Source organism: Saccopteryx leptura, chromosome 2, assembly GCF_036850995.1.
Source record: "Saccopteryx leptura isolate mSacLep1 chromosome 2, mSacLep1_pri_phased_curated, whole genome shotgun sequence".
NCBI lineage: Eukaryota > Metazoa > Chordata > Mammalia > Chiroptera > Emballonuridae > Saccopteryx > Saccopteryx leptura.
Window position 1 is genome coordinate 1,294,774 of NC_089504.1, and position 12,676 is coordinate 1,307,449.

General features: G+C 65.4%; 1 protein-coding gene across 6 annotated transcripts in view; it reads left to right on the top strand.

The window, feature by feature from the left end:
- The window catches only part of KCNT1 (potassium sodium-activated channel subfamily T member 1), a 60,116-nt gene that overhangs the window by 33,003 nt on the left and 14,437 nt on the right, over window positions 1-12,676 (top strand). For all 6 annotated transcript variants that reach the window (XM_066366670.1, XM_066366671.1, XM_066366676.1 and 3 more), the window contains 16 exons: window positions 369-448; window positions 1,107-1,206; window positions 3,339-3,395; window positions 4,137-4,185; window positions 4,283-4,342; window positions 4,578-4,652; window positions 4,724-4,807; window positions 5,225-5,319; window positions 6,338-6,518; window positions 7,573-7,737; window positions 8,281-8,417; window positions 9,221-9,284; window positions 9,360-9,468; window positions 9,893-10,001; window positions 11,543-11,692; window positions 12,140-12,372. In XM_066366670.1, the coding sequence (XP_066222767.1) occupies window positions 369-448; window positions 1,107-1,206; window positions 3,339-3,395; window positions 4,137-4,185; window positions 4,283-4,342; window positions 4,578-4,652; window positions 4,724-4,807; window positions 5,225-5,319; window positions 6,338-6,518; window positions 7,573-7,737; window positions 8,281-8,417; window positions 9,221-9,284; window positions 9,360-9,468; window positions 9,893-10,001; window positions 11,543-11,692; window positions 12,140-12,372 (1,748 nt within the window). The remainder of the gene's footprint in view (window positions 1-368; window positions 449-1,106; window positions 1,207-3,338; window positions 3,396-4,136; window positions 4,186-4,282; window positions 4,343-4,577; window positions 4,653-4,723; window positions 4,808-5,224; window positions 5,320-6,337; window positions 6,519-7,572; window positions 7,738-8,280; window positions 8,418-9,220; window positions 9,285-9,359; window positions 9,469-9,892; window positions 10,002-11,542; window positions 11,693-12,139; window positions 12,373-12,676) is intronic.

The following is a 12,676-nucleotide window of genomic DNA, read 5'->3' on the forward strand; positions in this document are numbered from 1 at the left end:
GAGCCCCATGCCAAGGGCCACACAGGGCGTGTTTAATCCTAGTGGTTGTCTGTGACAGTCGAGGCTGGGGGCCCAGCAACATTGGCCTTTGGGGAGCCTGGAGGACCCCCAGGTGTGCCCAGTGGCTTTGGAAGGTCCAGCAGTCAGGTCTGCTGGAGGCTCATGGCTGTGCTGGGCACTGGGGGTCCCCCATCCAAGGGGGAAGTGTTGACATGGCTGCTGTCCATCTGTCTGTCTTCTGGGCTCCAACGGTGTGGGAGAAGCCAGTCCCACCTGGGGCTGTGGGCTGGCCCCCAGCCAAGCCTGCTGGCCTCCAGCTGGCCGAGCCTGCTGGCCCAGAGCGCCCACGCCCCTCTCCTGCTCCCCAGGGTCCAGGTGGAGTTCTACGTCAACGAGAACACCTTCAAGGAGCGGCTCAAGCTGTTCTTCATAAAGAACCAAAGATCCAGTGAGTGAGGGCTGGGGGAGGGGGCTTCCCTGGGACGGGCCCAGCTATGCACAGGGCTGCAGGTGGGTGGTGGGCGCAGGGGCCGTGGGCAGTGGGGCCCAGCTATGCACAGGGCTGCAGGTGGGTGGTGGGTGCAGGGGCCGTGGGCAGTGGGGCCCAGCTATGCACAGGGCTGCAGGTGGGTGGTGGGCGCAGGGGCCGTGGGCAGTGCCCCCTCCCTGCAGCTTCACGCCACCTTCCACCCAGCAGCAGGAGATGGGACTGGGACCCACGGGGACCCTGCTGGACACCGGGTTGGGCCATGGCCATTGTGGGCACTACCGGCTCAGCCTCCTCCCCTGTGGCCCCTCCCTCCCTCCCTTCCTCCCCCTGGGGGGCTTTCTGGCTCCTCAGTGTGTCTCTGGCCCCTCCTGGCAGCCTCTGTCCACTGCCTTCCCAGCAGGAGCTTGTCCCATTGGAGCCCTCCTGGGGTGCCATATGGGGCACAGAGGTCATGTGCCAGTCCCTGCAGGGGTGGGCTCTCCAGACCCCTACCCGTCCTGCCCGAGGAGGGAGCAGCATGGGAACCCTCTGCTCCTCTGGGGGTGGTCAGGGAGTCCAGGGTGCAGGGGGAGGAGCCCTGACGCCCCCCCCACCCCGCCCCCGCCCCCCCTTGCAGGCCTGAGGATCCGGTTGTTCAACTTCTCCCTGAAGCTGCTCACCTGCCTGCTCTACATTGTCCGTGTCCTGCTCGATGACCCAGCCCAGGGGATCGGATGGTGCGTGCCCGGGAGCCGGGGCTGCAGGGCCTGGGGCCCCCTTCCCCCTCTGGCTGCGTCGTCCCCAGGCGGGCGGTGGTGGCCAAGGCCAGGATCAGGTGCCACTGACACTCGGTCCCAGTGTGAACCCCGTTTCTTCCCGGGATGCCGGTGGGTCCGCTGTGGCCCCTTCTCATCGCCTACGTGGCCTCGGGGAACACTGAGCGGGGTCCACGCAGGGCCAGGCTGTCCTGGATGAAGTCTTTGAAGGTCACCTCCCCAGCCCCAAGCAGTTTGGATTCCCTGAAATTCATGTATGGGATCCTGGGCGGACCCTGGCATTTCTTGTCCTGTCTCCGAGGTTCTGTCTTTTGCTCTTTCTGGGGGAGTTCCTTGATCTTCAGTTCCTCGGTTGAGATTCTCATTTACCCGGCCCTGTCCCCAGTTCCCGGACCTCTTCCTGTCCAGGTGACAGTTCTTGCTGTGGAGGTGGCCCTGACTCCCTGCCCCTCAGGACAGATCACCCTTCTTCTCTTACCTTTTCCTCGACCCGAGCTCCTGTCAAGGGCACCTCCTCAAGTGTCCGGCACCGTGGGTGCCCCTGCACTGGGGTGGGCGCCCCGATGCCGAAGGCCTTGCAGCCGGGGCGTGTGGCCTGGTCATCACGGTCTTCTGGGTGAACTGGCCACTTCTCTGGCTGGCTCTTCAGAGAGGATTCTTCCCACCTCTTCCCTGGAGGGTGAAGCCAGGCTGCTGGGCTCCCGGGGCAGAGCCGGGAAGGAGGCCTTTCACCCTCTCCTGAGAACAAGCCCCCCATCTTCATCCCAGTGGGAAGGGCATGTCTCACCACGGCTTTTAGAAAGAACACTGGGGCTCAAATTGACTCTTGCACCTGGGTTCATCCCACTCCCCGGAGGCTTCTGGGCATCTGGTACCACATCCTCATGAGGACCAGGCCACTGTAGTCATTGCACAGCACCTGGCACGGGGTGGGTGGGAGGTGAGCACACTGGTGAGGGGACAGCTGGACGTGTGGTGGATGGTGGATGGTGAGTGGACCACGTGGCCTGGGCCACGGCAAACTCTCTGCTGAGTGTCTGGGTAGATGGATGGATGGATGGATGGATGGGTGGATGGATAGATGGTAGATGGGTGGGTGGATGGATGGATGGATGGATAGATGGATGGATGGATAGATGGATGGATGGATGGGTGGGTGGGTGGATGGATGGATGGATGGTGGGTGGATGGATGGATGGATGGATGGATAGATGGTAGATGGGTGGGTGGATGGATGGATGGATGGATGGATAGATGGGTGGGTGGGTGGGTGGATAGATGGATGGATGGATGGATGGATGGATGGATGGATAGATGGATAGATGGATAGATGAGTGGGTGGGTGGGTGGGTGGATGGATGGATGGATGGATGGATAGATGGGTGGATGGATGGATGGATGGATGGATGGATAGATGGGTGGGTGGATGGATGGTGGATGAGTAGGTGGGTGGATGGTGAGTGGATTGTGGATGGGTAGATGGTAGATGGGAGGGTGGTTGGATGGATGGTGGATGGATGGATAATGGATGAATGGCCATTCACAATGGCCACAGTAAGGTTAAAGGGGAAGCAGATCATTTGAGAGCCACCGTGGGCTCTGTGCTAGTGAGGCCCCCTGGGTCAGCACCTGGCATTGGTTAGGGTGGTCTGGGGCAGAACTAGCATGTCTGCTGTGCCTGCCACATCTCAACCCAGCGGACGTCCAGGTGAGGCCTGTCTTCAGGATGTGCTTCTTAGAGTTGGCACCGTGGTGGGAGCTGCTTCTCTCCCCACTTCATGGGCATGGCCCAGCCTTGTCCATGGCATCTCTGCCTCCGGGAGACCCCGAGTGCTGCAGGGTCCCTCTGGGGCCCTGCGCAGCCCTTCCCCAGGTAGAACCCCGGTTCTCTGTGGGCACCCCCCCCCATTCCAGAGGGGGTGTGTCCCCCCAGTGTTGCCTGCCTGCCTTCGTTAGAGACCCACACAAGGTGCCTCAGACGCCCTTCTGAAGTGCAGGGGGTTGGCCCAAGGTGGCGGGGAGGGTGCCCCCTGAGCCCCCGGCAGCCCCGGGAAGGGTCCCTCCAGGGCTGGGCCAGCTCTGTCTCTCCACAGCTGGGGCTGCCCGAAGCAGAAGTTCACCTTCAACGAGTCGTCCTCCGAGATCAACTGGTGCGTTCACAGCCGGCTCTCGGGGAGGCCTCCGCCCACGAGCCCTGGGCTCCCTGAGGACGTGGGCGGTGGGCAGGACGGGGTGGGGCTTGTTCCTGCAGGGCACTGTGAGGCCTCCAGGAGCAATTAAGAGCTAGAGAGTCACCACAAGCCAGAGTCCTGGCCTCTAAGATGCTCACAGACCGTTGGGGGGGGGGGTGCTGGGTGACCCCTCCCTCCCGCGAGTTAGTGGTCTCTTCTCCAGTTCATGACACTTTTAGCCAAGGGAAGCTGGTGCCCCAGTCCAGCAGTGGGAAGTGACACCTGAGCGGTCAGGGCCGCCCAACCCAGAGGATAAGATGTGTCCCTGGGGTTTGGTCACGTCCCAGTGGGGTGCTTCTCGCTGTCCTTCTCCAACACCCCCTTGGCACCCCCCCAAGCCTGGCAGAGCAGCCCTGGTCCTTCCATTCTGACGACCACCAGTGTCGGCGAGGACACCCCTCCCCATGTCACTTGACTTCACAGTAGTTCTGCAGGGAAGTCGAGGTCAGCACCTCCCCCCAGGGACATGCATAGGAGCCCCATCCCCAGGGCTTGGGAGAGAAAGAGGCCGTGGGGGCCACCTGGGTCCTTGGAGCCCGAGGCCCTGCCCCACCTCTGTCCAGGCAGCAGCTCAGCTCAGGGGCCCTGGGGGCAGCACCTCACCTCCCTGGGGGCCTCTCCTTCCTTCCACGGGGGAGGCCCACCTCCCTCTCTCCTCAGGGCACCCATCCTGTGGGTGGAGAGGAAGATGGCTCTGTGGGCAATTCAGGTGAGTGGGTGGGTGGGACTCACCTGGGACCCGCCCTCCCCCAGGTCTCCTCCTGACCCCTCTAAGGCCTCTGCCCTCCCCCTTCCCCTCCCCCCAGGTCATCGTAGCCATAATAAGTTTCCTGGAGACCATGCTGCTCATTTACCTCAGCTACAAAGTGAGTGCCCCAGCCGGCCTGGCCCCTGTCCACAGCCCCGCCCTCCTCCCCGCTGACCACCCCCTGCCAGCCCCCTGGGCCCCGCCCCCCTCCCCCGCTGACCCCCCCCCCGCCAGCCCCCTGGGCCCCGCCCCCCTCCCCGCTGACCACGCCCTGCCAGCCCCCGGGGCCCCCCCCCCCCCCCCGCCTGACCCTGGGCTGCTCTCTCCCCCACCCCCGCCCGCTTGGCTCCCAGGGCAACATCTGGGAGCAGATCTTCCGTGTGTCCTTCGTCCTGGAGATGATCAACACGCTGCCGTTCATCATCACGGTGGGTGCGCTGACCGCGGCCAAGGAGCGGGCCGCCCGGACCCCCAGCCCCCTGACCCGTCTCCCCCGCAGATATTCTGGGCGCCGCTGCGGAACCTGTTCATCCCCGTGTTCCTGAACTGCTGGCTGGCCAAGCACGCGCTGGAGAATATGATCGTGAGCCCATCCCACCCCTCCGCCTCACCTCTGCCTGCCTCCCCCTGACCCCCCCACGGGGGGGGGGAACGACACACCTGTCACTGTGAGGAGACCACCCTTCTCCTGATCCTGAGAAGGAGTGGCTGGGGCAGGATGAGGGTGAACGGAGCCACACGGCTGGGACCACGTGGCCTGGGCCACGGCAAACTCTCTGCTGAGTGTCTAAGCTGGTCCACGTGGCAGAAATGGCAGCGGGGCCTGTGCCCCCCCCCCCCACGCTAACTGTGGAGTGGGTAGAGCGCTCAGGTCGCAGCCTCGGGCTGTGCCAGGGCCTGCCAATCACGCCCTTGGCCCTCACGCCCCGCCCCCATTGTGGGAGGGGCCCTGGGCTCCGTGGCGCCGCAGCCTCTGCCACTGATGCGCCTGGTCCCACAGAACGACTTCCACCGCGCCATCCTGCGGACGCAGTCGGCCATGTTCAACCAGGTGCTGATCCTCTTCTGCACCCTGCTGTGCCTGGTCTTCACGGGGTGAGTGCTGCTGCCCCGGGAGGCCCTCCTTGGGCAGGGCCAGGCGCCGTGACCAGGAGTTCACCTCAGGGTGGCTGACAGTGGGTGGCAGTTCAGAGCCCACGTCCCCAGGCTCCTCTGGGGCCCAGGGAGACTGCGGTCTGGCTTCCTGGCTGGGGACTGGCCCCTGGCTGGATGGGGACCCTCTGGCTTGAGGTTCAACTGGGAGCAAGGTCTTGGCGCAGCCAGAGTGCAAGGTGAGGTGCCAGGCACCCCACATCTGCCTCTGCTCCTGCGAAGGCACCAGCCCTGCCCGCTGGTGGTGCGGCTGGTCACTGCTTCCTGTCCCCCCAAAGGTCGAGGAGCAGGCACCAAGGTCTAGGAAGACTGTGTACTCCCTGACTCCCCACCCTCCTGCACACACAGACCTCAGGGGAGCCGGACCAGGTGTCCACAGGGTGGGTTCAACCCACTGCCTCCCAGCAGCCAGTCCCCTGCACACCCCAGTGGGGAGGGGGGTCCCTGAGCATCGCTGCATGTTACCCCATGGTGTGTGCTGTGACCCCCCCCAGGCCCTGCCGGGGCACGGCAAGGACTGTCCAGCTCTGTGCTGCACGGGGGCTGACCACCTCACACGCTCTCTGACCTCCTGGGTGAGACCCAGGCCTTGAGAGGTGGGGTGGCCGACGGGGCTCCCAGCCGGGGGTCATGCTGCCTCCACTGACCCCAGACCCATACCCAACCGCGCAGTTTTGCGTCCACGCTCCCAAGGAATTATGCAGGGTCCTCGAAGGAACCATCATGCAGGGGGTGCGGTTGGGGGAGACCTTTCCGTGCTGCTCCAGCCGGAAGCACTGGCCGAGCTGGTCCAGGTGTCGGCGTGTTGGGCCTGGGGCTCGGCCCTATGTCCTTGGTGACCCAGTGACATAGCACTGAGTGTCTGGGTGACGCGAGACCCTGTGGGCAGACAGAGCTTCGCCCGAGGAGCTCAGAGGTAGCCGAGTTCCTGCCGCAGCCCCCTGACCACCGGGACTTGCAGGACCTGCGGCATCCAGCACCTGGAGCGCGCCGGCGAGAACCTGTCCCTCCTGACCTCGTTCTACTTCTGCATCGTCACCTTCTCCACGGTGGGCTACGGTGACGTGACGCCCAAGATCTGGCCGTCCCAGCTGCTGGTGGTCATCATGATCTGCGTGGCCCTGGTGGTGCTTCCGCTGCAGGTGGGCCCGCCTCCATCCTTGTGAGAGGGTCCAGGAGAGGGAGGGCCGACCTGGTGGGCCCGCCTCCATCCCCGTGGGAGGGGCCAGGAGAGGGAGGGCCGACCCGGTGGGCCCGCCTCCACCCCCCATGGGAGGGGTCTGCCTCCATCCCCCTGGGAGGGGCCAGGAGAGGGAGGGCCAACCTGGTGGGCCAGCCCCCATCCCCGTGGGAGGGGCCAGGAGAGGGAGGGCCGACCCCGTGGGCCCTGCTTCCATCCCCATGGGAGGGGCCAGGAGAGGGAGGGCTGACCCGGTGGGCCCGCCCCCATTCCTGTGGGAGGGGCCAGGAGAGGGAGGGCTGACCCGGTGGGCCCGCCCCCATCCCCATGGGAGGGGCCAGGAGAGGGAGGGCTGACCCGGTGGGCCCGCCCCCATCCCTGTGGGAGGGGCCAGGAGAGGGAGGGCCGACCCGTCCTCAGTGGACCCTGCTGGAGGCTACAGGGGGCCTGGTAACTGAAACCCCGCAGTGAGCCAGGGGCGCCATGTGCCGGCTCCCCTCCAGGACCCGCGCAGAGCACAAGGTGGGGGCCAGGAGGGGCTAACAGGGTGTCCTGAGTCAGGGTCCCTCAGCCCGGGCAGCAGCAGCTGCCAGGACCACGTGGGGAATAGCTGCCGGCCACCCCTAGCTTTCCCTGTCACCAAGGCCAGTCTGCTGGCTGAGCCGTGGGAAGGGGGGCAAGAACCTAGCCCCCACCTGTGCTTGGCTACGAAAACCCAGAGAGGAGGCCAGTTGGTTAACACTCAGGACGTGGAAGAATGTGGGAGGGGCACCTAACTGCAGCCGGAACAAGGCCTGTCCACCCAGGAGGTCCTCTGCTGACCGGCAGCTTGCCCAGCCCCCTGCCCCACCTTGCAGCTCAGATCCCTTAGCCCCAGCTGGCCCCTCCTTCCCTGGTACCCCCCCCCCACGGGTGCCAGCTGCCCGCCCACTCTGCGCTGTCTGGGGCTCCCCCAGCCGCTGCCTCCAGGGAAAGGGCCCCTCTCGGACGTCGCCACCCCCCTTTCCTCCCCGCAGTTTGAGGAGCTGGTCTTCCTGTGGATGGAGCGGCAGAAGTCGGGGGGTAACTACAGCCGCCACCGGGCCCAGACGGAGAAGCACGTGATCCTGTGCGTCACCTCCCTCAAGATCGACCTGCTCATGGACTTCCTCAACGAGTTCTACGCCCACCCCCGGCTCCAGGTGGGGCGCGGCCCAGCTGGCCCCCACACCGTGGGGCGGGTGGGAGAGCCCACTATGGGGCAGGTGGGAGAGCCCACACTGTGGGGCGGGTGGGAGAGCCCACTATGGGGCAGGTGGGAGAGCCCACACTGTGGGGCGGGTGGGAGAGCCCACACAGTGGGGCGGGTGGGAGAGCCCACTATGGGGCAGGTGGGAGAGCCCACACTGTGGGGCGGGTGGGAGAGCCCACACAGTGGGGCGGGTGGGAGAGCCCACTATGGGGCAGGTGGGAGAGCCCACACTGTGGGGCGGGTGGGAGAGCCCACTATGGGGCAGGTGGGAGAGCCCACACTGTGGGGCGGGTGGGAGAGCCCACACAGTGGGGCGGGTGGGAGAGCCCACTATGGGGCAGGTGGGAGAGCCCACACAGTGGGGCGGGTGGGAGAGCCCACTATGGGGCAGGTGGGAGAGCCCACACTGTGGGGCAGGTGGGAGAGCCCACACAGTGGGGCGGGTGGGAGAGCCCAGGCTGACCCCCCCCGTCGCCCCACCTCCTGCCTGCAGGACTATTACGTGGTCATCCTGTGCCCCACGGAGATGGACATCCAGGTTCGCAGGGTCCTGCAGATCCCCCTGTGGTCCCAGCGGGTCATCTACCTCCAGGGCTCCGCACTCAAGGACCAGGACCTCATGAGAGCCAAGTGAGCCCTGCGGCCACGCACCGGCCCACCGGCCGGCCAGTCAGCCTTCCAGAATGCCCCCTCCCCTTCCCCCACCCCGGCATCTGGGTGGGGTCCTGGGAGAGGCTCAAGCCGAGAGGGGATGCGGCTGTGGGCGGGTTTCTTTCAAAGACAAGCTGCCGGGGTGACATGAGGTAAGAAGGTTGAGTTCTTAAGTGGAGGTGGTGTTAGCCAGGGACCCAGCCTCTCGAGTGACCCACCGCTCGGCTCTGGGTCCGAGGAGTAGAGAGACAATGACCTCCAGGACAAGGACAGGCTGGAGATTGCAGGGTTCAGGGTGATGTGGTGGGGAAGCTGGGCCTCCGTCCTCCCCCATCCTGGGTGTGAGTGGGCCTCCGTCCTCCCCCAGCCTGGGTGTGAGTGGGCCTCCGTCCTCCCCCAGCCTGGGTGTGAGTGGGCCTCCGTCCTCCCCCATCCTGGGTGTGAGTGGGCAGTGTCTGCAACACCCCTTCTGCAGCCAGGGGTCCTCAGGGGTGGGATGGCAGTGGAACTGGTCACAGGTCCCCAGACCTTGGACAGTCCATCCCAGGAGGGGACAGGCCGGCAGTCTCTGCCAAGTGTTCCCCTTCCTTCCGACGCCCCGTCTCTGCCCAGGTTAGTGGGGACGTGGAGGGTAGACACCTGTAGTGCGAGCACAGAGAGGTGGGGGGTCTCAGCGGGGCCCACCCCTTCCAGCCTCTGCCCCTGAAGGTTGAGACCAGAGTGCGGCCGGGTCCAGCAGACGGACAGTGGGTCCAGGCCATGCTCAGATCTGTGCTTTGCAGAATGGACAACGGGGAGGCCTGCTTCATCCTCAGCAGCCGCAACGAGGTGGACCGCACGGCGGCAGTAAGTGCTGAAGCCCCCGCCCTGGAGCCCACCCTGCTGCCACTCCGGCACTGACCACGCCCTCCCCGCCCCCAGGACCACCAGACCATTCTGCGCGCCTGGGCCGTGAAGGACTTTGCCCCCAACTGCCCCCTCTACGTGCAGATCCTCAAGCCTGAGAACAAGTTTCACGTCAAGTTCGCAGGTACGCACGTCTGGGGGCCACGTGTGCACACAGGGGCGGGTGCTCCTCCCGGGGTTGGGGGGCTGGAGCATCACAGGGCTGGGAGTGCTCAGGGCCACAGCCAGGGGACAGCGGGCATGCCATCCTCACCAAGGGTGGGTGGAGGGGACCCGTGCAGGTCCAGCTGTTGAAGACGCTGGTCCTGCACCTGGGAGCCAGGGGTCAGTGCAACAGCTGGTCCTGCACCTGGGAGCCAGGGGTCAGTGCAACAGCTGGTCCTGCACCTGGGAGCCAGGGGTCAGTGAGGGCAGGGGAGGGCAGGTGCACCCGCTGAGCACCCACGAGGGTGCCTGAGCCATGGCGCCGGGGGGCAGGTGAGCAGGAGCGTGCAGAGGGGCTGGGGGGTGTCCGTCCTGGGGTTGGCCGCTGACCATCCTACCCGCAGACCACGTGGTGTGTGAGGAGGAGTGCAAGTACGCCATGCTGGCCTTGAACTGCATCTGCCCGGCCACGTCCACCCTCATCACCCTGCTGGTGCACACGTCCCGCGGCCAGTGAGTGCCTGCCCACCCGGTGCCAGGCCGGGGAGAGAAGGGGCGACAGGGAGACCTGTGACGGGGAGGGGAGGGGCTTGTGCAGCGGGCAGAGGTCCCGCCCGGGGAGGTGGGTGCTGTCGGGGGATTGTGGGTGTGATCCAGCTAGGACATCAGGCCCACTCAGGAAGCAGGTGCTGCTGGGAGTTGCGGGTATGGTCCACCTAGAGCAGTGGTGGTCAACCTGGTCCCTACCGCCCACTAGTGGTCGTCAACCTGGTCCCTACCGCCCCCTAGTGGTGGTCAACCTGGTCCCTACCGCCCCCTAGTGGTGGTCAACCTGGTCCCTACCGCCCCCTAGTGGTGGTCAACCTGGTCCCTACCTCCCCCTAGTGGTGGTCAACCTGGTCCCTACCGCCCACTAGTGGTGGTCAACCTGGTCCCTACCGCCCCCTAGTGGTGGTCAACCTGGTCCCTACCGCCCCCTAGTGGTGATCAACCTGGTCCCTACCGCCCCCTAGTGGTGGTCAACCTGGTCCCTACCGCCCACTAGGGGGCGTTCCAGCTTTCATGGTGGGCAGTAGCAGAGCCACCAAAGTATAAATCACCATGACTGTGGAACCGATGGGCGGTTAGAAAATCTTACTACTAACAGAGATACAGAAGTGGGCGGTAGGTATAAAAAGGTTGACCACCCCTGACTGAGAGTGACGGGGTGCAGTGGCTAGGAGAGCCACAGCCTGGGCCCAGCACCAGCTGGTGGGGCTTGGTTTCAGGGAAAAGGTGTATTTGGTTCGGAGTACCTGGGTGGGGACACCTGGGAAGAGCCCCAGGAGAGAGCAGGGTGGTGTTCCCCCGTCCCTGACAGGGATGGTTGGCTCCTGGTGGGACCTGTGCAGCCCTGGGGGAGGGACCAGGCAGCATAGGGGGACACTGGTCTGAAACAACATACAGGCTGTGGAGGCCAGCCTGGACCCCGATACCTTTTGGTGTCCCCTAAAAGTCAGACCTTTGTGTTAACAGGGTTTTGTGTTGTTTTTTTTTGTATTTTTCTGAAGCTAGAAACGGAGAGACAGACAGATTCCCGCATGCACCCGACCGGGATCCACCCGGCACGCCCACCAGGGGGCGATGCTCTGCCCCTCCGGGGCGTCGCTCTGCCGCGACCAGAGCCATTCTAGCGCTTGGGGCAGAGGCCAAGGAGCCATCCCCAGCGCCCGAGCCATCTTTGCTCCAATGGAGCCTCGGCTGCGAGAGGGGAAGAGATAGAGAGGAAGGAGAGAGGGAGGGGTGGAGAAGCAGATGGGCGCTTCTCCTGTGTGCCCTGGCCGGGAATCGAACCCGGGACCTCTGCACGCCAGGCCGACGCTCTACCACTGAGCCAACTGGCCAGGGCCTTAACAGTTTTTTAAAAACTGGCCAAGTGACCCCTAAGTCCACCCCCCAATGCTTGGCCAGACAGAGAGAGGTCAGGGTCTAGGTGGCCATGTTGGCCTCCACCCAGTGGCGAGCTGAACTGGGTGGAGCAGCAGCCCACTGAGGTGACGTCCCCGCCTGCTCAGGGAAGGCCAGGAGTCCCCCGAGCAGTGGCAGCGCATGTACGGACGCTGCTCCGGCAACGAGGTGTACCACGTGCGCATGGGCGACAGCAAGTTCTTCTGCGAGTACCAGGGCAAGAGCTTCACCTACGCCGCCTTCCACGCGCACAAGAAGTAGGCGCCCTGCCCGCAGGGTGTGGGGCTCGGCCGTCCCCTGACCCAGGCCTTGGGGTGGGACGTCAGAGTCTGCGTTTGACCCGGGTGTCGCGGGCTCCCCTTTCCGACCTTGGGTCTTCCGGTCAAGTGGGAAGGGGAGACCGAGACCCGAGGGGTGGTCTGAGCCAAGGGCCTTATCCCGAGCGAGTGAGGGGGTTCCCAAACCCAGGCATCCCGGGAAGGCTGGTCCCGCGGAGCAGAGCAGAGGCAGCCCCTGGGTGGGGCCCCACAGGGCCACGCCCATGCAGGCTGTGGGTGGGGCACAGTGAGCCACGCCCAGGTGTGCCGTGGTTGGGCCTGCTGAGCCACGCCCCCTCCCCCTGGGATCGGTGTGGGTGGGGCCCCAATAGACCATGCCTCCTGCACAGCGTGGGTGGGGCCCCGACGAGCCACGCCCCTCCCCAGGTACGGCGTATGCCTCATCGGGCTGAAGCGCGAGGAGAACAGGAGCATCCTGCTGAACCCGGGGCCGCGGCACACGCTGGCCGCCTCCGACACCTGCTTCTACATCAACATCACCAAGGAAGAGAACTCGGCCTTCACCTTCAAGCAGGAGGAGACGCGGCGGGGCCTCAAAGGGCCAGGCCGGGGCCAGGGCTCCTCCCGCCTGCCCGTGCACAGCATCATCGCCTCCGTGGGTGAGTGCTCCCGGCTGACTGCTCTGGGCACCGGTCCAGTGGGAGGGCCAGGAGACCCCGCCCCTGGCCCAGCTCCTCCCGGCCTCGGGCCTCGGCGTGTATGTCTGACCAGTGGGGCATTCCTGCGTCTGTGTCTGCTGGGCCGAGGCTACTTTGCGTTAGTCATTAGCCCCATTGTACTGGGGGGAAACCGAGACCCAGGTGCCAGACCCCCTAGGATGGGGCAGTCAGATGTGACCCCAGGTCTTAGGAGCAGGTTGTGTCCACCAAACCGCTGCCCCTGGAGAGGCTGGGGGAGAGCTTG